Here is a 22818-nt window from a genome sequence, read left to right as displayed (position 1 = left end):
AAGATGTGAAATGAAAAATAATTCTATCAAGCAAAAACAATTCTATGAGTATTTTTATACTTTGAATATAGTATATTTTTATATTTTGAGAATAGTATCCTTATACTATACTCAAAAAATGATGGCAATGAATAGATTTGATCAGAGTCAAATGCTCTTGAAAATGTTGCTGTTTTCATGGAAATAGATTTTGAACAATGATACGTGCATAACCCAGTGGAATTGCTTGTCAACTCCTGGAGAGGGGAGGGAAAAAGGGAGGGGGAAATGATGAATCATGTAACCATGGAAAACTATTCTAAATAAATAAAAATATGAAAATATACAATATTTTAAGAAAGAAAATGTTGCTGTTTTCAAGTGCATTGATCACATTATCACATATTTTTCAAAGTAAAATGACAACAGAGAGCCTCGGTAATAAATAATAATAATAGCCAACATTTATGAAGCACTTTGAGACTTTTATATAGATCTAACTGTATATTTATATACAGATCATAACAACTCTATAAAGTAACTCCAGGTATTATTATCCCCATTATATAGAAGAGAAAACTGAAGGTCAAAGAGATTAAGTGGACTGCACATAATTGTATGGCTATTGTCAGAGGTATGATCCAACTCCAGCTACTTCCTGACTCCTTATGTAATACTCTTTCCACTATCCCACAATGCCTCCCATAGATGCACCTATTTATCTTAAGTTGGACTTAATTCTACTTTTAAAATGAAGGTTTTTTTTTTATTATTATTATTCCCAAGTTCTCATTACAGGGATACACAATGAGCACACCAAGATAGTTTGGTTGGTAGCTTGTAGGCAATTCCTTGACGTGTGAGAGAAAAAAGCACATTCATGAGCTTCTTGAGAGTAGTGAATGTGTGTGTCTTTGCACATGCATACACAAGCTTACCTTTCCTTGAATTCTCAGCACTTAGTAGAGGGCCTGACATATGGTAGGGTGCTTAATTAAGGTTTATTGACTGATTTGTCTATCCACATCCAATAGATTTTTTTCCTCCTTAGTTTCTGAAACCCCTCCCACACCCCACTGCATCCAGAGAGACCTTACTTGTTCACCCTTATTCTCTCTCACAAGTGTCTTCAATTTCTCCTTCTCTGTTACTTTTAAGTCTGCTTATTGCTCTTACCTTCAAAAACAACAAATCTTTCTATAACCTCATTTTGCTATTTAGCTCCCCTCCTAAAGCCTCCCAGCTTTCACTCTCAAACTCCTTAATCAGATGTCTATAATATTCCTCACCATTCACTTTTTTTCTCTTTAACCTACTGCAAAATATTACACTTCTGCCTCCAATAGTCCTATGATCTTTTAAGATCACAAATTCAAATCACACACACACACACACACACACACACACACACACACACACACACACACGCCTACTGGTGCTCATGCTTCTTACTTTGGTGTTTTGTATTTCTGATTCTTCTCCCTGAAACTCTTTTAACCTGTCTTCTGATACTTCCTCTTCTTGACTTCTTAATTTGAGGGCTTGTTCTTAAACCTGTTGTCTTTCCTCTCTAATAGCCTCGTCCTAATTGAGCTCATTCACTCAATTAATTTCTTTTATACTGATGACTCACCTAAACTCGAATTCTCTTTCTAATTCTTTTTGCAAGATACAGAGCTGATTATATCTAAGGTTCCAACTATTGTTGTTCAAAGATACTAGAGTGGTTTGACATTTTTTTCTCCAGTTGAGGAAACTAAGGCAAACTGAGTTAAGTGACTTGCCCAGAGTCACACAACATGTAAGTGATTGACTAGTTTTGAACTTGGGTCTTCCTGAATCAGTACTTTATTCACTGTACTACCTAGTTATTTAGGGGTATATGAGTGTTCAAGGAAGACTAGCACCTCTGGAATAAAGGCTTATTGAGCTTATCTACCTTTAGAGGTGCTTATCCACCTTTAGAGGAACTCAGTTCTCACCCACAAACCCATCGGTGAGTTTAGAGGGTAGCTCCCCCAAGCATGTGAAGATTTCCCTCAGCTGAATGGGTGGATGAGAACAATTTGTTCCAATGACCATGAAGGCAATTGAAGTAGGCACTATGGAGTGCTTAGAGCTTGATTAGACATTGAAGAAGCCAAATTGTCCACTTTATCCCAGAACATCACCAGCCATCCTGATTTGTCTTGCCACTGGACTGTAATGACTCTGCCCCACTTATATCCAATTCATGAATATGTTGACACTAATGAACTCTTTGAAAATGAAGGATAGCAACAGTTCTCCGTTTCCAACTGTCTACATGACATCTCTACTTAGTTGACCTATTGTGAGACATTCTGTTCTGTTCAATGGGTCTAAAACTGGATAGATTTTGAACTGGAAAGGACTCTAAAGACTACAAAGTCTAACCCCATCAGATAGAAGTGCAGAGATGAAGGGATTTGTGGAAAGGAGAAGACTGTATAACCAGTGTCTGAGGTGATATCTGAACCCAAGTTCTGACTCCAAGTCCTGTACCTTCTCTACTAAATCATCCTGCCTCTTTCTAATCATTTCAATAGCATTACAATTTTTCTAATCTCAGTCTTAAAAGCTTAATCCTCATTTATCTCTTATTACAAACAATTCATAGCCACCTCAAGTGTTGGTTCCTTTATACCTGTTCCCTCAAACAGAAATTAATGTCTTTCTATGCTCTTTTATGGCTGGTCAAGGTCTCCTCCATTCTCTTGCCCTATGCTCTTCTTTGAAATCCTTCTGCATTTATAATACGTGTCACTCAGTTCAGAATTTGGAGTATGTGCTGTAGTTCCATCAATCTTTGGTAAGTAAAGTGCACAGTCTAAATTATAAAATGGGGGGGGGAGGTTTTCTTCCATATTTTCCCTCCTCTCTTATCAAGGCCTCTCCCCTTTCTTCCCTTCCTGATGAAATCTATCCCTTTCGCTTTCCATATTCTACTTATCCTACTCCCTCTGCCAGTCCCAAATCTTCTAGGCTGTATTTTGTTCTCAGTCAGCTATCTATTAATCTCTTCCAAGGTGTGTTTGCTAATAACATGTTTGTGGAAAAAGATTGCCAAGGTGTTGTTTACTAATAATGTGTTAGCTGATAAGGGCTTCATTCAGCCATTTTTTCCAAGAGCTTTTTTTTTCCCTAGTTTTTTTTTCAAGGTTTATTTATTTTCTGATTATTATGTATCACGCAGTTGGTAAAACTCGGCCCTGGTACCTAATTCCATCCTAAAAGCATTAACACATCATTTTTGCCTTTTACTGAATCAGAGTGGCAATTATGGAATAGTGGGAAGAGCTTCGGGATGCACTAGATAGCTAGGCTAGAATCCTCACTCTGCCACCTATGTGACTTTGGGAAAGTCACTTTATCTATATAAAGGGCAGCTTTTCCTCACTGAGAAAACTGTAATAATCCTACTTCTGCCTCTTGCCTTAGAAATTCCTTACGAGAAGCAAATGAAATAACGTATATGAAGCACTTTCTAAATGTCATTTGTTAGTAGTATCATTATCATGTGTCAGGTGGTAGACAGAGATTTGGCATATATTAATGAAACACTCATACTTCTTGGGGAATAGGTCAGGAGGGTACTATTAGCTCTTGCAGAGAGTGGTCAAATGTTCTTACAAACAGAAGAACGAGAAACTTGAGGGCAGCCAACTTCCTGCTTGCCAATGAAAATTAGCTTAACATGTTTAACATTAGTGCCAAAAGTTTCTGGCACCTACTATATTCTACTGTGTTACACATTGCTGAATCTATTAATATAGTTATTCAATATCATTTTAAATTATCTTTGTAGTAAATTAAACATTTTTAAACCCCGTACTCCTCTCTCCATCTCTTGAACAGGTCAGTCTAACCACATGATCTTTATAACTGGTAGCCTTTTGTAACTGCATAAAATATTTCAGTAGCTATAAGACTTAAATCCTAAATAGTTACATTTTTCAACATTCAAGTTATGTTTTGCTCCAGAACTGGCTACAAATTGTGTTTGTAATTATTATGTAGGAAAATATAAAAACAGGTTTGAATGGAAATAATTTCCATATGGTGCTATTTCTTTAAGTTGAATAAAGCAAAATTTTAAAAAAGATTAATGTGTTAATAATTTGCTTTCCCTTTTAATCTGAGTTTTTAGTTGATAAAATGAACATCTGGAGTGCTTTTACATATATATACATATGTATGTATATATATACCTCTTGTTATTTTCCTGGAGCCAATAAGATAGACAGATTATTAGTTCTTTTCATTGTCTATGGGCAAAAACACAACTGAATGGCACAAATGGCTGATAATCTATTTTATTTTTAAAGTATTTGAGACAATGCCTAGTCCCAGCTGATTTCCCTTAGTTTTCTCCATATATAAATCACCAATGGTTTTTTATAGCTCCCATGTATCCCTAGGTCAGCGGCAGCATTTTGAAGGGGACCAGTGATATTACAAAGTGATGTCTTGACTTGCATGCAAATCAGATTTAAGTGAGGCAGAGTCTCACAGAGTCATCTGTCTCATTCTCTCTGAAGTCCAGTGGCAAGACAAAAGTCAAGATGACTGGCGATGGCCTGGGATACAATGGATGACCATGGCATCTTCCATGTCTGACCAAGCTCTAAGGGCTCTAAGGGCTGCTTCAGCCACCTTCATGGTCATTGGAACAAATTCTTCTCATCTGCCCATTCCAGAGAGAGCACTGGGCTTTGTGTCTGAAAGATCTGGATTTTTTTTTTTTTTTGACTCAGATACTAGCTATGTGATAAAGACAAGGCACAAAATCCTACTTACCTTCACTTTCCTCACTGAGAGGAAGTCAGGTGTGAAAGTGCATAGATCTATATCTATGGACTTGGAATTTTGATGACCTGAGTTTGAATCCTGCCTTGGACACTTATTAGCTGTGTGTCCCTGAACAAGTCATGTAATTCTCCATTTCCTAATTTCCTCATCAGCACAATTGGGATAATAACAACACCTATCTCACAGCATTGTTGTAAGGAACAAAATAAGTTAACGTGCCTATTTTGAAAACTTTAAAGAACTACATTAAAATGTACCTATCATGATTGTTTTTATAATGATCATCATTATTAATAGCACTTCCCTTACAGGACTGCTACAAAATAGTTTAGGCTCAGTAAAATTTTGCATAAAATCGAATAATATTTGTAAATTGCTTAGCAAACTTCAAATAATTATATAAATATTAGTTATAATTAATTAGGCGAGTACTTATATAGTAGTTCCTACATTTATAATTTGAACCCCTGGATTACGTCCCTTAGGAAGTGACTACCCTAGGCTTTTATGTATTCTATAGATTTATACTCCAAAAACTTTGTTCCATAAACCCTTACCAACGGACTCACTTCAGCCATCAATCAGTCAATAAACTGGCAGATAGTTACAAAAATGGCAAGGCATAGATCAATTATAAAATATTCTCCTCAAAAACTAAGAGTATTCTCTCCCCAAAACACACATCAAAGCACAAAGTGGACAACCCACAGGATATTCTGTGGCAGAGGCAGAAAGTTGGGGGAACCATGGTACCAAACTTAAATCACCGCTCCCTTCAGGGCTTCCGAGTCTCAGTATTCTTTCTCTTCCCGTGGTATTCTCTTGCTTCTTCCTCCTATGTGAATCATCTCTACTGGGCAAATTGCTCAACTGGGCTACTACTCATCACAACTCAATCCTTAATTGCTAGGGCTAACTCTCAACCCCAGATCAAGTCTCAACTGGATTCTCTGATGGGCAGATCACTTCCTATCAAACAGTTAACTCCATTATAAGACATCCCTGCAGATGAGGATAAAGAGATAACCCTCCTTCTTCTAGGTTCTGGAGTTGATGTAAGAAAAAAAATTACAAGAGTTGTCAAATGTCAGGAATATAGATTTGGATGGAGAGGTTCTCAAGAGTTGTCAAATGTCAGGAATATAGATTTGGATGGAGAGGTTCTCTGCAGCTAAACTAAAAATACTTCTTCCCGCCCACCAAAGGGATGCTGATCTAAACTCTTAAGATGGTCCTCAGATACCCCAGAATACACAAAACAATTAAATAATCCTTCCTGTAGGTTAGTATTTACAAGTCACCCTAATTTTGGCATAAGGGATGATTCTCTCCTGGAAAATTTTTAATAAAAAAGACAACTCCCATTATAGGATGGCTTTGTACTCTGGCCAGGAACTATTGCCTTAAATCCAACACATCTAAAACTAAGCAAGGTTTTGCCCTACAAAAATGATTCCTCTACTTAACTATCCTATTTTTTGCCAATAATATAATCATTCTCCCAAGTCTCACAAATTTGAAACCTCTGAGTTAACTGGGACTGCTATCATTTTTCTGTTATATGGTGGCAATACTTTACATTCCTCTTAAGGCACAGTTCTATATTGATAATGTCATTTAGGGGAGCAGCGGGGAGGGTCAGTGGATAGAGAGCTGGACCTGGAGTCAGGAAGGTATCTCCCAGAGTTCAAGTATGGCCCCAGATACTTACCGACTATGTGAACCTGGACAAGTCACTTAACCCTGTCTGCCTCAGTTTCCTCATCTTCAAAAATGAGCCAGAGAAGGAAATGGAAAACCACTACAGTATCTTTGCCAAGAAAACCTCAAATGGGGTCACAAAGAGGCAGACACAAGCGAAAAATGACTCAACAACAATGTCATTTGATCTATTTTTGCCCGTGTTATGCCTTTCCATAGACCTGGTTGATCTTCAACTTTAATGTTTTGTAAATAATGGCATTTGGTGATTTTCAGCCATGTAGCATCACCATAAATTATTTTTATCAAAAATATATGCCCTTGTTTTGCAAAGGAAAGCTAGGAGGTCATTAAAGGTTCCATATACAATGACCAATTTGGAAGTGTGCTTTGCATGATAAGACATGTATGACCCAGTCCAGAATGCTTACCATCTCTGAATTGAGGGAAGGAAGGGAGGACTAGAGATAATTTTGGAAAACATATGCTGGAAACTATTATTACATGTAAATGGGAAAATTAAAAAATCTTTGAATTAGAAAAAAAAGTTTTATATAATTCCCCAAAGACAATTTTCCCCAACCTACAATTCTGGGCCCCAGGATATGGTCTATTTACAATGTATGCCAAATATGTATGAACTAATAGGCCAGCTCTATAGGTGATTATCCATCCAACTACAATTCATAATAAGCCTTTTCTTGTTTGTTTTTTTTGAGGGTTTTTCTTTCTGTGCAGATAGGCCAAATTCTTTTAAGCAATTATGAGTCTCTTTTAGGAAGTTCTGCAATATCCTTGGATTAGATGCAAATAATATGTCATCCATAAACAAGAACATTTTAGACCCTTCATTTGATCAGGCTGACATCATCCAGAAAAAGAAGCATCTGGAAGACCTTATGAATTCCTTCTTCTGATGGCAACCTGCACAAGACCCCCTTCAAGAGGGCTGCAAAAACCTTTGGTAACCATCTATTTCCCTATTTTATATATTACTTTATATTGCTAAGAATAGGGTCAGTGAAAATATTATCTCCATCACTGTATCTTTGGAGGAATGTTGTATAATTTTTGACAGATTGTGGATGATACCCAGGTTTAGAAGAGCATATTAGATGGTGCTCTACTGGATCTACTGCTTTTTGATGGTCAATTAAAAATGAGCACAAAATATTTGTACATTCTTTTTAGTTAACTGTGTGACTATAAAGACGTGTGCCACCTCCTATATGTGGTCTGTCCTAATCCACCCCAATCCCAGCTTCCTCTATACAAAATAATCTGGTATTTAACTTCGCATATTTTTTGGCATTAACGTATTCTTTCATATAGTTTGGTACCTGTAGACTTTAAGCTCCTTGAGGAAAGGGACTATTTAATTTTATCTTTCCAGGCCCAGCCTGAGCCTTAATAATCTCATAATAAATCAATATAGATTGATCGGCTTGCTACAAAAAAACTTTTTGGAAAGCCTGCTTGTTCCCTTCTCGTATTTTCACTGTTTTTTGAACAAAATTAGAGAAAGGGGAGTGTAAGTATATAGGTCTGTAATTATTGAAATTTTTTCAGAAACCTTTTCTCCACAATAATGAGGTCTGAGATTTTTTTCCAAACCTTTGATATTCTTTCCACTGTCATGTACTTTGAAAAACAGGGCCTCAACACATTCAAAATTCTGTTGTCTCTATGTATATAACTGATCCAGTCCAGCTGCTCTTCCCATCTCTGTTTTCCTTCATGAAATTTTATAAGTGATCTCTGATGTTAGAACCTAAATGTGGTGATTTACAAGCATTAATGGACAAAATCTTGTGATAGAAATCTTTTTTTTAATCTTTAAAGTTTTTTCTACTCTAATCTAAGTTTGGGACTTAGGCCTTCTTGTTTTATGTTGTATTCTATTTGAACATAGATGATATATTTTCAGCAAAATTACAGAAAGCACTGAGTTCCAAAATCTGCACGTAATATTTGAACACTTTTCAATGTATTTTGTTGCATAGTGTCAAATATTAATTATCTTTTATATTCCATCTTCACATTTGTAACAGCTATAGTAAGACATGATATTTAATGCATTATAAAACTTTATTCTTTATGCAATTACATACAATACAATATGTCAAAAAATTTCCTTGAGATTATTTAATAAAAACAAAGCCATTACAGCTAAGCCTACAATTTTCTGTCCTTCCTCATCTACTTACAAAATTCTATCAACTTATACATCTGTCTGATTGGCCTTTTCCAACATTTTTTAAAGATTATAAATAGAATGATCAAGATTATTTCCTTGTGTAAAAGCTTTAAAATATTTTCAAAACTTCTTCCAAATTAAGAAAAATTGCTGTACAAAAATAATCAACCTTTTGCTGGATAGGAGAAAGAGCATACATTGTTAAAATAAACAGGGTTGGACAAGAATTATATGTATGTATGTATATATGTGTATGTATGTGTGTATATATATATATATATTACATAAGTGTGATCATTTTTTCAAGAACCATTTCAATGCTTGAAGTTTGAAAAGCAAAAGATCTCTAGGTATATGTCAAGTTTAGTTTAAACCCCAGGCAAGACTAGTCTGATTAAAATAAACCTCTAAAAACTCACCAAAAAAGAGATCAAATGAAAAAGTCAGAAACTTTTGTGATATTTCTGTCACTAAGAATAGAATGCTAAACTGGAGAAATGAGATTCAAGAATTAAAATGCTATTTGTTGACTTGAATAATCCTGACTTAGATAAAGAATAATAATAGTCTCCTCTTATACATTTTTATAGCTTTGTAGATTCCGTGGGCAATCTGGATGACTATCAAACTGCATTATCTTTGACAAAGCAAACAACATTTTCCTGGCACCAATGAATACTTCAGAGACCAACACAATAAAATCCTTTCAAGTTAAGTGAATTTGGTCCAGAAAATTAAGAAAATGTAATATACTGGCATGTTTTCACAAAATGAGTGTCATCCACTTGGTTTTTTGGTGTTTTTTTCTCCAGATATTATGGATTTGAGAACTCTACTACTGAGTATAAGAAAGTGTTTCAGTTATCTTCAAATTGCAGAACTGGTATAAATTTCAAAACTTAAATGATATTATTTGGATAGATTTTATTGGAGTTGCTTTATTAACATACGTATTTTTTTAAAGTTTCATTGTCCTTGAGAGTAACTAATACCATCAAGACACACCGGTATGTCTGAAAAGCATTCTATAGTGCTTACTGGAGGGAGGGCAGGGTTTGTGAGAGAAGATGGCTGGGGGAAATGTCTTTGTAGTTCTAGCATCAGAATATTCTTAATCACACAGTTTTTTCTCTGTTGTTTTTTAGCCAAAAGTAATCACTTTAAAGTCAATCGATAGAGGAGAATGATGTCCTACTTCCAGTGATCATCACTTTAAACAAAATAACTGGTCAAATTAAGTAACCAATTTTAGGATCTTCATAAAATTCTTTAGTATTTGAGTTATTTGGAGTCAAAATTTTGAGTTCTGATACTGATTGTGGTGCTACTTATTGTCTTTGTGACCAATATGTGACAAGCTCCTTGTTCTCTCTAAGAATCAGTTTCCTTACCTATAAAATGAGGGTAATATACTCTATATTACAGGGCTGTTGTGAGAAAAGGACTATATATATATATATATATGTATATATATAGATAGATAGATATATGAGAGCTATTTAGAAATTATTATGCAAAATGCAATGAATAATCATGATATTTCTTTACTGCTATCCCCATGGTATCTAGAATACAGAACAGACATTCAATAAATATTTGCTAATTTGGTTTTATTTATTTGGATAACCTAGACAATTAATCTTATAAATTAAGGCTGGAGAAGGGGTATTACTTTGTCCTAAAGGCAAATTTGATTTTGTTTTATTTTGTTTTGCAAAATTACTTAAAGTAATTATACCTCAATGTGCCCTTTTACCTTTTAAAAATTTTTTTTAATTTACCTTTAGGTTGATGCAGCTTAAAAAGTCATAACAATATTTCCTTATTCCATCCTTTGATACAAAATGTGTACATCTTATTTTTCAATACACTTTATCATTTTATTACATTAAGTTTGATGTAAAATGTGTAGTCCCATTTTAAAAGATATTCCCTGCTTTCCTTCTACCAGTACCATAATAACTTTGCAAACTTTTATTCCTTATAAGTAAATGGCTTTAAAAGAATTCTCCTGCAGTCTTTATTAGTTTAATTTAGAAAGACCACCAAATATTCATGACCATTGCCTTGTATGCCAATAGGGTTAGGAAACATGTGGCTTATTTTTCATTTTTCTGTATGTGATAACTTCCTCTCCCAGTTTCAGAAATTCCACAACTAGTAAACCTGACAATATGCTATCTATACTGTTCTGGTCATCTGTTACTGATTATTTAGAGAGGAGCAGTATTAGGATTAGATGAAAAATGAAAAAAATTCAAAGAGAGCTATATGTAGAGAAATATCAGGGGCTGATACTGCACAAAAATGTAAAATAAAGTAGGTTTGTGTTCATGTGATAATGAAAGAATAAAACTTTGCAAACATAAGTAATGACACTAGAATTATTGTTGTCCAAATATTGTTAAATGCAGGTTTTCAGAGTTTCCATATTTATTATAATTATATGCACAAAGCCAGGTCACAAAAAGACAAAAATTCCAATTTCTTATCAAATGAAAGATTTCAATTAAATTATAAGAATAGAGACTGGAAATGTGATTTCATTGATAGAGGAAACTCCCAGTTTGAGGAAATGTTCTCTTCCAATATATATTAGTACCCTACCAACTTCTAGACTGGAAAAATTACCTACTGCAATGAGAGCTTAAGAAATTTGCCTAGGGTTAAACAGCCAGTGTGCACAAGAAATAGGACTTGAATTTAGGTCTTCCTAGTACCCAGGCTATCACTCTTTCCAATATGCCACAGTGCTTCTCAATTAAAGTATACTTATTACTAATAGCAATTTATATTTATATAATGATGAGTTACAAAATTCTCAGAGCAACCACACAAGGGAGGGCATGAAAACAACACTGTTCCCATCTTATAAAGGAGAAATAACAATAAGTAAGTTTTGGAATTGGTCTAATTGGTATAATTGGTCTATATCCCATTGCCTCTCACAGAAGGTTTACTTTTCTTTATGCATTTCCAATCAAGAGTTGCCATGTTGAAAAATTTCTAAAGTAGGAATAAATAGTTCTATCATGAAAACAATTATAATTACTTAACACCTATTTTCCTTATTTAGATTTTTTTAATTATGTTGATTTTATTGTCAAACTGCAATAGAGCTGCAAATCCATTTAGTCAAGATAATTAAAATTATTCCATGAGTTTTAAGTGAATTGTATTAGTCCCTCTAAAAAATGTATTAGTGAGGCACCATGCCTGTCCTGTAGGTACCAACTCCAAGACACAAGTTAGCATTTGAAAACTGTTTAAAGCCCTGCTACTTTTATAAAAAGACTGTTATATGTTCAATAATATTGTCAACTAATCATGATAAAAATTTGCATGGCAAGAGCTTGGAATTAAAAAAAAACAAATTAAACAAATAAAAATAAAATTTTTCTTTACCAAATTTAAATGTATATATTAAATTTAGCACTTGTGGACCATCTACAGAAAATAAACACCTCAGAAAAACCTAAGTACATTCTAAGAATACAAGAAAAATGTTAATATAATTTCATTTCTAAAAAATACTTTTTTAAATTAATTTTATTATTTTCAGTGATAAAGTAGCTGAAACATCTTGAATAAGTGAATAAGTAACAATTGACTTAGTTATTTGGTGCCATAGTTGTCACACAAACACTATAAATTCCTTGGCCTGATCATCTGGATTCATTAAACTCTGTAATAACCTATCAGACAGCCTATCTTATATGTTTTTGAGCCTGTAATAGTTAAAGGCAATCTAACTCTACTACATAAAAAGCATTTAAAGCCAGTTACATCATTCCTCAAATGGTGTTTATCTATTTATTATTACCAATCTTGTTTAAAATCAATCATTTCCTTCTTCAGCCACCAGATACCATCTTGTTGTTTACAAAATAAGATTAGACTAAGTTTAAGTGAATATTACATTTTCCTAAATTAGTTTTCATTAGTGATTATCCCCAAAAGTTTTTGGGGTGACATTGAATAAAATAACTGGAATCAAAATTATATTCAAATAAGGCAACATATGCTTGTAAAAACTTAAATCCATCAGGTCAATAAGCATTTCTTGCACAACCTTCTTCAGCCTGGCACTGTGAGAGATACAAAAGCATTAGAAGTTACTCCCCACTCACCCCAACCCTCAGCAGAAACTTACAATCGGGATAGAGAGCCAAAGCTAAAGAGGCAGAGAACAAAAGATTTTAATGCAGGACTCTCCAAATCTTGCCTTCAGGTATCTCCATTGAGAACTAAAACAAAAGTCTGGGGGACTGAAGAAAGTTATCTGAGAGGGGGTAGGGAAGGAGGGTAACTACTCCAATCCCCGAGCTCCCCTCCCCACCCCACTCCACAAAATTTTTTTTTTTTTTAGAAACACAGTGAACAGAAAACTTTCAAAATTTCTCATACTATCCATTTTTCTTCAACTTCTTTTCAGGGGAAAAAAGAATGTCTTAAACTGGAAATGTCACTAAAAGAAATACACTTTTTTTTTTTTTAATGTAGAAGAGCCGTCACTTCAGAAAAACAAAGTGACAGCCAATAAGATTATCTTTAGTTTTTGTTGTTGTTTAGTCATTTAATCATGTCCCCGACTCTTTGGGGTTTTCTTGGCAAAGATGCTGGAGTGGTTTGCCATATCCTTCTCCAGGTCATTTTACAGATGTATAAACTGAGGTCAACTGGGTTAAGTGACTTCCCCAAAGTTATTACAGCTGAAGAAAACGAAGACAAATTTGTCTAACTTCTCACGGAATTTCAATACCCAATAGCCAAAAATTTTAAGAGAAGTCTATAGATTCTATCATAGTCTCTATAGTATAGTAAGCACATGAGTTTCAGAGTGAGGCTATTTTGGAAAAGGAAAGAAAAGATGAAATACTACCAAGAGCTAATTAGGCTTCTTCCTTTTATACTTGGAATTGTTTGGAGTTAATATCTGCTTGCCTTTACCTTTTTTGCTTACCTTTCTTTTTTGATAGAACAGGAAGATTTTGGTATTTCTTTTCTGTGAAAAGCCTTAGATGGTCAAAGGCTAAAAGACTCCAAAGACTCATACCTATATATTCTAAGTACCTAGTCTGGATAATAGTGATTCCTTGAAACTGACTTCAATCCAGTTCTTATGGCCTTGATTCAACCTGAAGAATTATCTATTGCACCAAGGCTGAGTGAGATAAGCAAGATAGGCGATCTTTAAAGTCTCACTGGTAATTCTACCTTTCTACTTTTACCCATCCTAACGATTTTTAAAATCAATAAAGTTCTTTTTGTGTGTACAAACTTTTAGACTTGGAGTTTTTTAAGCCTAGTAGGGCAGAAGTGGGAAATGTTAGAGGTTACTTTCCCCCTACAAAGGTGAAAAAAAGGGTGAGACAGAGAGACAGAGATAGAAAGAGGGACAGAGAGATAGAAAGAGGGACAGAGAGAGAGAGAGAGAGAGAGAGAGACAGACAGACAGACAGACAGACAGACAGACAGACAGAGAAATACTCAGCATTAAATGAAAAGAGCAAGTAGGACAGGTAAATGGGGCCTGATCCAGACTCAAGATAAAAATCAGAGAAAGCTCCAGGACTGGAATGATACATTCGGCAACTCACCAGCATTTTGTAGCGTCTCAATGTTTTGGGGTCTGGTCGCCAACTCTGCCACCATCTGCACGAACTGAGTCCGAGCCTTCTGGTACTGTTCGAACACTGCCAGAGAGTGAGAGAAGAGATGAATGAGGTGCTAGAGATGCGGAGTTATGCCAGTCCCTCACTGTGAGACTCCTAGCCCTCACTTTTCCCTCATCACAAACTTTTTCTTGTCCGTTCTCCCATCTCCCCTCAATTAATTTTTCCTGTCCTTTTCCAGACCCCTCCAATTTTTCCCTTATCTTTCATGGCACCTCCCCCAACTTTTTCCCATCCCTTTCCAAACTTTTTCCCTGTCTCCAGACCATCCCCTCAATTTTTTCCTATCCCTGCCCCAATTCCATTCCCCCAATTTTTCCTATTGCCATCTCCAGCGTCTCTCTCAACTTTCCCCCAATCCTATAAAGTCTCTCCCTTCACCTTTCCTGCCCCTCCTAGCAAAAAAACTTTTTCCTACCCTCGACCGGTAAACTTTCCTACTCTCTTTCTTTCGCCCCTCCTTTATCCCTACTTCTTTCCTGCACGCGATGCACAGGCTACGAATGTCAGGAAAGCCCCTGATCTTGTTACATCCCTCATCAACCCTCTCCCCAACTGGCACACTCCCCTCAGGGAGGGACATACCTTGGAGCACCTGCCTCTGGCTCATGGTGCCTTTTGGTTCCCTGGAATTTCAGGAGTAAAGACTGCCAAGCTCTTCTCTTCCAGGACCCCAGGCTCTGCCCACTTAGCTCCGGACTGTGTGGGCGAGTTTGTGTACCCCAGTCTCCCGGGCAACCGGCCGGAAACGGAATGAGCTGGGCCTTGGGGCAACTCGGAGCCAGCGTGAGCTCTGACGTCACAGAGGAGACCTTCTCTGGTCCCACCACCACCACTCCTTCAGTAAATCACTGGTGAAGAGCCCGTCCACCTGCTTCGGAGTGGAGCTTCTGCCCATTCCGGTATCCTAGGAGTTTATTCTCACCCCGCCCTGGGCATTAGGAAGAAAATCAGCTTCATTCAAGGGGGAAATCCATTCTTTACGCTGTACCTAGGAAGTCACGACTGAAGAGACGAGGATTTCCCCCCAAATCTAGTAGAATAAGTTAAGCAAAAGAGAGGCCGAAGGTAATCAGTTGCCAAGGAATGTCCCTCCCTGCCCAAAAGGACGTGGATCTACCAGTGTATGCTAGCGGAGGGTTTCCTGTAGAATAGAACCAAGCTTAGCGGGGATTTCCTGAAACACGCATCTACCTTAAATCAACCTTTAGGGGAAAAGCCCCCTGTGCCTCCCAAAATACTTATGAAGTTAGGTGACAAATGAACTGCAGCAACTATGTTCAGTGTAAGAATGAGAGAAAGTACAATGATCCTTCCTGTCTGAGATTCTCACTACTAAGTTATTTGACGATTTCTTTTTAAGATTTTGGAATTCCATCTACCTTGCAAGTTGGCACCTATTCTGCAATTTATAGGGCTAGAAAGTTGGCTGGACATGCTGCGAATTTAAATGACTTGTCCCTAAATCATAGTCAATATGTCACAGACAGTACTTGAACACAGGTCATCCTGACTCTGAGGCGAACTTCTCAAGCCATAAGCCAAGTTCTCTCTCCTAACGACTTAGTACTTCTAATTCAAATATCAAGATCCCTTTCAAAATAGCAACTTCTATAAGCCCGGCTACAAGATTCCTTGAAGGTCAAAGTAATCCGTCTATATTCTTTATATGAATTATGGGAAAGGGTTTTTTTTTAATGTTTGAGGGTTCCAAGAGAAAATGAAGACAAGGAATTCAATAAATGCATGAATTTCCATGACTTGCTCCTACTAACCTTTAAATTTGCTGTTTCCTCATTTTAAATATTTCTTTAAAATCCTACCTTTGCAAGCTTTTTGTAAAAGAAAAAGTTAGAAAGTTTGGTGAAGAAGAAAAAGGTCTAAATCTTTTCCCTAAAGGAATGTCTTTATTCAGTTCTTTTTGCCAACTTATTCTTATGTAAGACTTCTTTAGTTCATATAACCTCAACTCTTAAATCCATTTTTTTAGAAGAAAAAAGTCTTAATCCAACCACCTGTAGGTTGCCTTGACTCTCAAAACAACCTAGCATATATTTTATTGAAAAAGTGAATTCTTAAAGCAAATAGTTTGTAGTTACCATGTATTTCCAGTGAAAATTCTACCTGCGATGAAGTCTGTCTTGTAGCCTCAGCTGTCCTTAAATAATAGGGTATAGGAAGTCTCTTGATAGTACTCCTGCTAGAAAAAAGGGAGTGATTCTTTTTTTTCTCCCCACTCTTTATATTTGGGATAAGTCTGTCATAAAGATCTTTGATATCTCTCTTCTCTAACCTGGTGAAACACTGACATTTCATGGAGCCCTCAAGGGAGTATAGTAAGTGGACTGGCAATAGAAAACAGGGAAGGGGGTAAATGTGTTCAGTTGTGCACCTGCCACCCTCAGAGCAGGTGCACTCCTCTCCTCTTTAGCTTTCCCAGTTTAGAATAGAGTGGTACACTGCATAACTAGTTTATATAGCTCCCAGGCTTATGTTTCACAATGAACCTCTTAACATCCATCCCTAAGGGAACAGGCCCCTAAAATAAAATCAAATTGTTCCCTGGTCCAAATAGATATGTGGGTAGGAAAAAAAAAAACCCTCAGCAATGAATATACTAAGGTTGCAAAACTATCATTGTAATCCTATTTTCAGTTCCTCATATTCTGAAAGAGAAAAAAAATCCCCTTTAAAACTAAAATTTTTCATATTTGGTTTCAGACCTTAAATAAATATTATGCTAGCTTAGTCTATCATTTTGTTTTTAATACTTGTTTGGGAAAATATATACATCTACTTAAAAAAAAAACCAAAACATCTGAGGTTATTTAAAACTCAAGGAATGAAAATTCTTTCTCTTACAATCATACCTGCAGCAAATAGGCTACATTAAGTGGAAAAGTTCTATAAAGTTGAGACTTCAAGTTCAAAACAGTAAAGCTTATTAGTATTTTCAAATTTTATACTATAGATTATAAAGATGACACTCTGAAAAATGTTTGTATAACTGTATTGCATCTAGGGAAATTGCATTATCCTATTAATGGGCTATCTACTTAATTTAGAAATACAGAAACACTTAAAATTTTGTGTTTATTTTTACTTTTACTTTAAAAACAAAAGAGATGAAGTTAAATACAAAAACTTTATGTATTAGTCTCCACCTGTTTAAAAGTTAAAATACTGGTAAATTCAAATGTAAAACACCAAGATATTTCATATATAGAACTTCTATGATCAGGAAAAAGAGTATATTCAACAGACAATTAACTCTGCTAAAAGTTATATGTACTCTTCCTTTCCAATTGACCATTTTCCTCTAGCCTTAACTGTATAAGAATATACATTGTGTATATCCTTAAATATATATGTCACCTGACAATTTAATCAATGATGAAGGGAAAATAATTACAGGAATAGTTAAATGCCAAAGAAAAAAAGATTTGACAATGAAATTCGAAGTTTACAAATTTGATCACCTTCATGAGATTTAGGGAAAATTGCAACACAGCACTTAGGACTGTGCCTAGCCAAGAGCTGATGCTGAATAAATGTTTGTGGATCAGTTGATTCTTGTTATAGTTGAGTTAATCCACATGTAGAGTATCATATGTGTGTATCACATGTGAAATAAACTGATTTTACATATGCAAAATGTAAATTGAATAAATTATTAATGAAATATACAAAATAACCAATTTCCCCCCAAAAGGAATATTTTCATGGAAACCTGATTTTGATTTTTATTGCAATTTGCTAGTCATTCTTGATTTTAAAAAAAGTAAATTCCATCTAATTCATTTGCCTTTATTTAAAAAAAGAATGGGAATAAAAGCATAAAACTTTGTCCACCTAATTAGTAAGCAAATATAAAGCATTGCTCTCAAATCAAAGGATGATGAATTTTTTTAAAGTCTATTATATAAGGTCCCTAAATTCTGCATATACTCAGTACAAGTTTGTAGTAGCTTTTATATTGAAGTTTCCTCCCCCTCAAATTTTTCAAGAAAGACTAAGACCATGACACACTAAAAATTTCCATTTTTAAAACACAATTGTTTGGATATTGCTTTGTACATATTTTAAATTACATTTTGCATAGTGTGTACTTTTTTTTGCAGTGATATTTCTCAAAATAGATTAAAAGACAACCAAACTTTTTTAAAAAATCAATTGAATTGAAATCAACTCTGTGAAGATTTTAATCCATAGGGTTAAGTTATCAAATAGGTAAAGCTAGGTAAAAAACATTATTTTAGCCTTTAGATAGCTATGCAACTGATACTTGTGTGTAAATATTTAAAATCATGGTAATTAAATATTTGGTTTGCCCCCCAAAAGGTAAAAACATTTTTAGGAAAGATCCACATAAGTTATAGCAGAGTTTATTAACTAAACTTGAGAACAGACATTTAATAGCCAAATTAATGATCCCAAATAATATCTACGTGAAGCCACAATGAGTGATGAATGATCAGGTGATTCAAACAGGACTCAGACTGGATATACTAGAAGATATGGAGTTGCCCAGACATTTCATTTGAAAAGATTTCAGACGCCCAAATTGTGGATTTGCCGATGACTCTTTAAATTGGGTAGTCCTGTGTCATTCAAAAATCCTTACATAGAAGCAGACACTTGTAACGCTTAATTTATTTTATTAGGTCTAATAATCCCATTAGTAGAGCTCTAGAAGGGGACAGATGGGACTAACTGAGGGTGAAGACATAGGAATGTACTGTACAGGGTTTTCTTTCTAGGGACTCGGGATTGATGTAATTCTTTTCAACTTCCAGGAAAGTCCATATTTATGTTGATCTAATTTCGCTTCCAAAAATCATCTTGTGCTAAGAACTGGGGGAAATGTATAGAGGCTGTACTTGAAGTATATGTGTTCATAGACGGTAACATGAAATGTGATGACGCCTAAAGGGAACAGAAACTATTGCTTTAGCCTCTTCAAAGGTGAACACTGCTAAAATTCACACGTTTCATTTTTTCCAAAGTCTGTTCCGAAATGTGAATGTGTTTATGTGAGTTTTTTTTTTTTTTTAATGTTTTAACGTCTTGTTAAAACTTAAAGCCAAACCTGGCAACACCAGGTCGGAAAACATTGAACACTGAAGTCATATGAAACTTCTTCCAAAAGAGGTCCCTTGTCCACCACTCCATCCCGCCCTAACTCCGCCCCTCCACGACTCCAGCTTTCTTCCTAACACACACACACACACACACACACACACACACACACACACACACACACGCACGAACGCAGAGGTAGAGGGATGCGTCAAAGACACTCTATGTGTGTGTGAGAGAGAAAGGGTTGGGGGAATGAAGGAGGAGAAAGGGAGGAAGAGGTGGGGTGAAGGGAGCTAGACAGACAGTGACAGCGACAGAAACAGAAAAGAAGAGCAGCTAGCTTTAAAACCCGGGGGCTGTTGGAAATGTTTCAGAAAAGTTACAATATGTCTTCCCTTCCATGTACTTTCCTTTTCCACCTGTTTATTTGTAAGAGGCAAAAAGCCATAGCTCAAAATTACCAGATTAGAAAATCTCTCAGGCTATAGAGACAGCTCTAGCCAACCAAGACCTCATTGTTCTGAAGTCCTGAGCAAGTTCCCTACGTCTAAAGAGGGCCTAAATGTGGGCCTCTTTCCCCGTCCTACTCCACTCCACACCCCGCCTGAAGCACCTCAGTCTATGCCTCGAGTTAAATGAGGATTGTGTACTCCACCCCAATCCACACTCCACGCCCCCACTTCCAGCCTCCAGTCTCCGGGCTTCAGTAAGTGAATGCCTAGCTGGAGGCCAGAGCGGGTCTCTATTCGGAACAAGTTGGGTCCTGGGGCTGGTGCGCTGGTGACTGGGGATGGACTTTCCGCACCAGAGCAAGAGGGTGGATCTAGGGGAATACGTGTGCGTCTGGCCTGGAGGGGAGCCTTATAGGATGGCGGCGCTGTGAGCCTGGGGGCAGTTAGCTGGGATAGCTACTGCTGCTTTTGCAGGAAGGCAGCTTCCCAGCGCGACTTTTCCTTATCTCTGAATTCTGGGCCCCATAGGTTCTTGGATTAACGGGAGAAGAGGAGGAAGACCTTATTTCCCCTCTATGCGCCTTCCTTAACAGTCCCTGAAGTCAAAAGTTTTCTCGGGGACTGGGAAGGGAGAAGACGGAGCTGGAGGGAGGGCGAGGAGCAGGAAGAGCCGGGATTAAGTTATTGGAAACTGACTTTAGCTCCTTCAGGAAGGGCAGCAAAGTGGGGTCCAGGTAGTGTGGGTGGTGTGGGTGAGGAAGAGAAGGATCCATTCCCCAGCGCTAGGTTTTCTCTCTCTGAGGCTCGCGGTCATACGAGGGGAAAACTGCGTGGATTAGACGGCCTGGGGAAAATCCAACCTGGCTGGGCCCGGGCCGCGGCCGCCAAGCAGCCAGTCCGTGCCAGCTCCCGCTTGGTTTGCCCTGGCCGCTGTCAGCTGGGCGGCCTTCAGGCTCCGAGCGGCAGCAGCTTCCCCAGCTTTGAGGGGTTCGTGCTGGGGAGGAAATGCGACTTTCCTCCTTCCTCCCAACCCTGCAGGTCTAGCGGGGCCCAGGGAACTGGGGGCGGGGTGGAGAAGGGGGAGTGGGGCCTGGCCCGAGGAGGAAAGAGAAGCAAAAGAGCAATGGGGAGTCCGTCCCGGTATATGGGGGTCTTTTGGAACCCCTGCCCTCCGGCTGTGCTGTCTTTTCTTTCGAACCTGGGGGGGCGGGGGTGAGGGGGAGCGCGGGTGAGTCACAGAAAACAGCTCTGCCCAGGGCCCAGCTTCCCCACCCCGGGCCTCCGGCTCAGGCTCAGGCCGCCCTCCTGGGGCGGAGAAAGACCTTGAGCGTGGCACTTCCGAAGGCGGCCGCTGGAAAGCCCCGGGCTGCTGGGGGGCAGGGGATAGAGGGAGGAGTGGAGGCTCCCCTAGGGGCAGGTGCCTCCCCGGACTCGCGGAAACTCCGGGTTAAAAACCCATGGGTGTTCCAGGCGTGGCTGGGCGAACGGAAGCCGCGGCCCCGGGGGAACCGGCCCAGGAGAAGGTGCCGCTGCCTGCTACCCCAGAGACAGAATGAGTTGCCAGCTTGAGCGGCCCTTCAACTGGCGGGTTTCCCTTCACCTCGCCACCATAACCCCTCCTCCCCAAAAACACTTTGTCCCAAGAATTGAAGAAACTTTGGATTGGGGCCAGGGAGGGGGTCAGAGAGAGGTGGGGGGGGGGGGGTTGCTGCGAAGTCTCTTGCTCTTCGGGAAAGCAAGATGTGCACTTGTTTAAAACAGTCTGTTCTATTAGAGGAGTCAAATTCCTTTTCCAAGGGACGTAACCCACAGACTTTGAGCTTGCGGGCGAGAAAGCAAGGAAGGTGAGCCCAGGATTCAGTTTGTAAAGGAAAGGAAAAAAAAGAAAGAAAGAGAAAAGAGGAGAGAGCAGTAGTCCGATGCTGTTCAGTGCGCATGTGCGGATCTTAAATATTTAATTTTTTATTTTTTTTGGACGTGAGTTGCTACGTTGAGCCCCAAGTGAAAACGTACTGTGGCTGATTTATTACCCGGTGTAGAATAATCGATTACCTTCTCTTTCTCCTGGTGAACTTATCTTCAATGTGCAAAGGGAAAGCTTCTGAGCTTTCTACTTACCTTATCCTCAAAAATGTCAAAAGAACATTAGGTACCAATGATTCCCTGCATTTGCCTCCATCCCTGAAAGCCTCCTCACCCCTACCTCAGCGAAATAGGAAGGGTTCAAGTGTTTCTAAAGGTGAACCATGGTCTACTGGAACACCCATGTCTCTTTTTCTGTGGGTGGAAATAATGCTTGTACCTAACTTGTGAGTTGATTTTAATATCTCCAAAACGTGGACTCCTTCCCACACTATCCTCATTTCCAGCTCCTACGGGGGAAATAGTTAAGGAAATTATGTATGGATTGCTTACTGCTTCCCACCTCCCAAACCCTTTAACTGGAATTCCATTTTAACTTCTTTCTAAAGCCAACTTATACTGGTATTAAAAAGAATGAAGCTGTGCAATTTCTCTTTGGGACAATATATAAGGAAAGACTGATAACTATATGACAGAGAGGCTTTCAGAGATCAATGTGATGAATGACTTCACAGATTTGGGCTTGCTCTTGTGGAAGGAAAGGACTATGGTTGTAGAAATTGTTGTTTATCAAAGGAATGGATTGCTCTGGTTAGGTATTACATAGTAGTTTAAAATCAGAATCCAAGGTTAAAGGTCTTTAGTTATGTTTTGATATTGAAGTCCCTGAATACATTTTCTTAATAGCAAGAAACATTTCTTTTTTTATTAATTCTAAACAAATTGACTAATAAATACATACTTGTGCTTAAGGAGTATAACACAGATACATAAAGATACATACTAGCAGTCTGCAAAATTGACCATTTTTCAGTTCAAG

General features: G+C 37.5%; 1 protein-coding gene across 1 annotated transcript in view; it reads right to left on the bottom strand.

The window, feature by feature from the left end:
- Positions 1–14992, bottom strand: part of SPAG6 (sperm associated antigen 6) — a 71826-nt gene extending 56834 nt beyond the window's left edge. Inside the window, exons 1-2 of the mRNA XM_044678544.1 lie at positions 14968–14992; positions 14308–14403 (exon numbers count right to left, since the gene is read on the bottom strand). Coding sequence (XP_044534479.1) covers positions 14308–14403; positions 14968–14992 — 121 coding nt within the window. The remainder of the gene's footprint in view (positions 1–14307; positions 14404–14967) is intronic.
- Between the last annotated feature and the right edge of the window lie 7826 nt (positions 14993–22818).

Source organism: Gracilinanus agilis, chromosome 5, assembly GCF_016433145.1.
Source record: "Gracilinanus agilis isolate LMUSP501 chromosome 5, AgileGrace, whole genome shotgun sequence".
In the NCBI taxonomy this organism is placed as follows: Eukaryota; Metazoa; Chordata; class Mammalia; order Didelphimorphia; family Didelphidae; genus Gracilinanus; species Gracilinanus agilis.
This window is presented reverse-complemented; position numbering and strand designations above follow the sequence as displayed.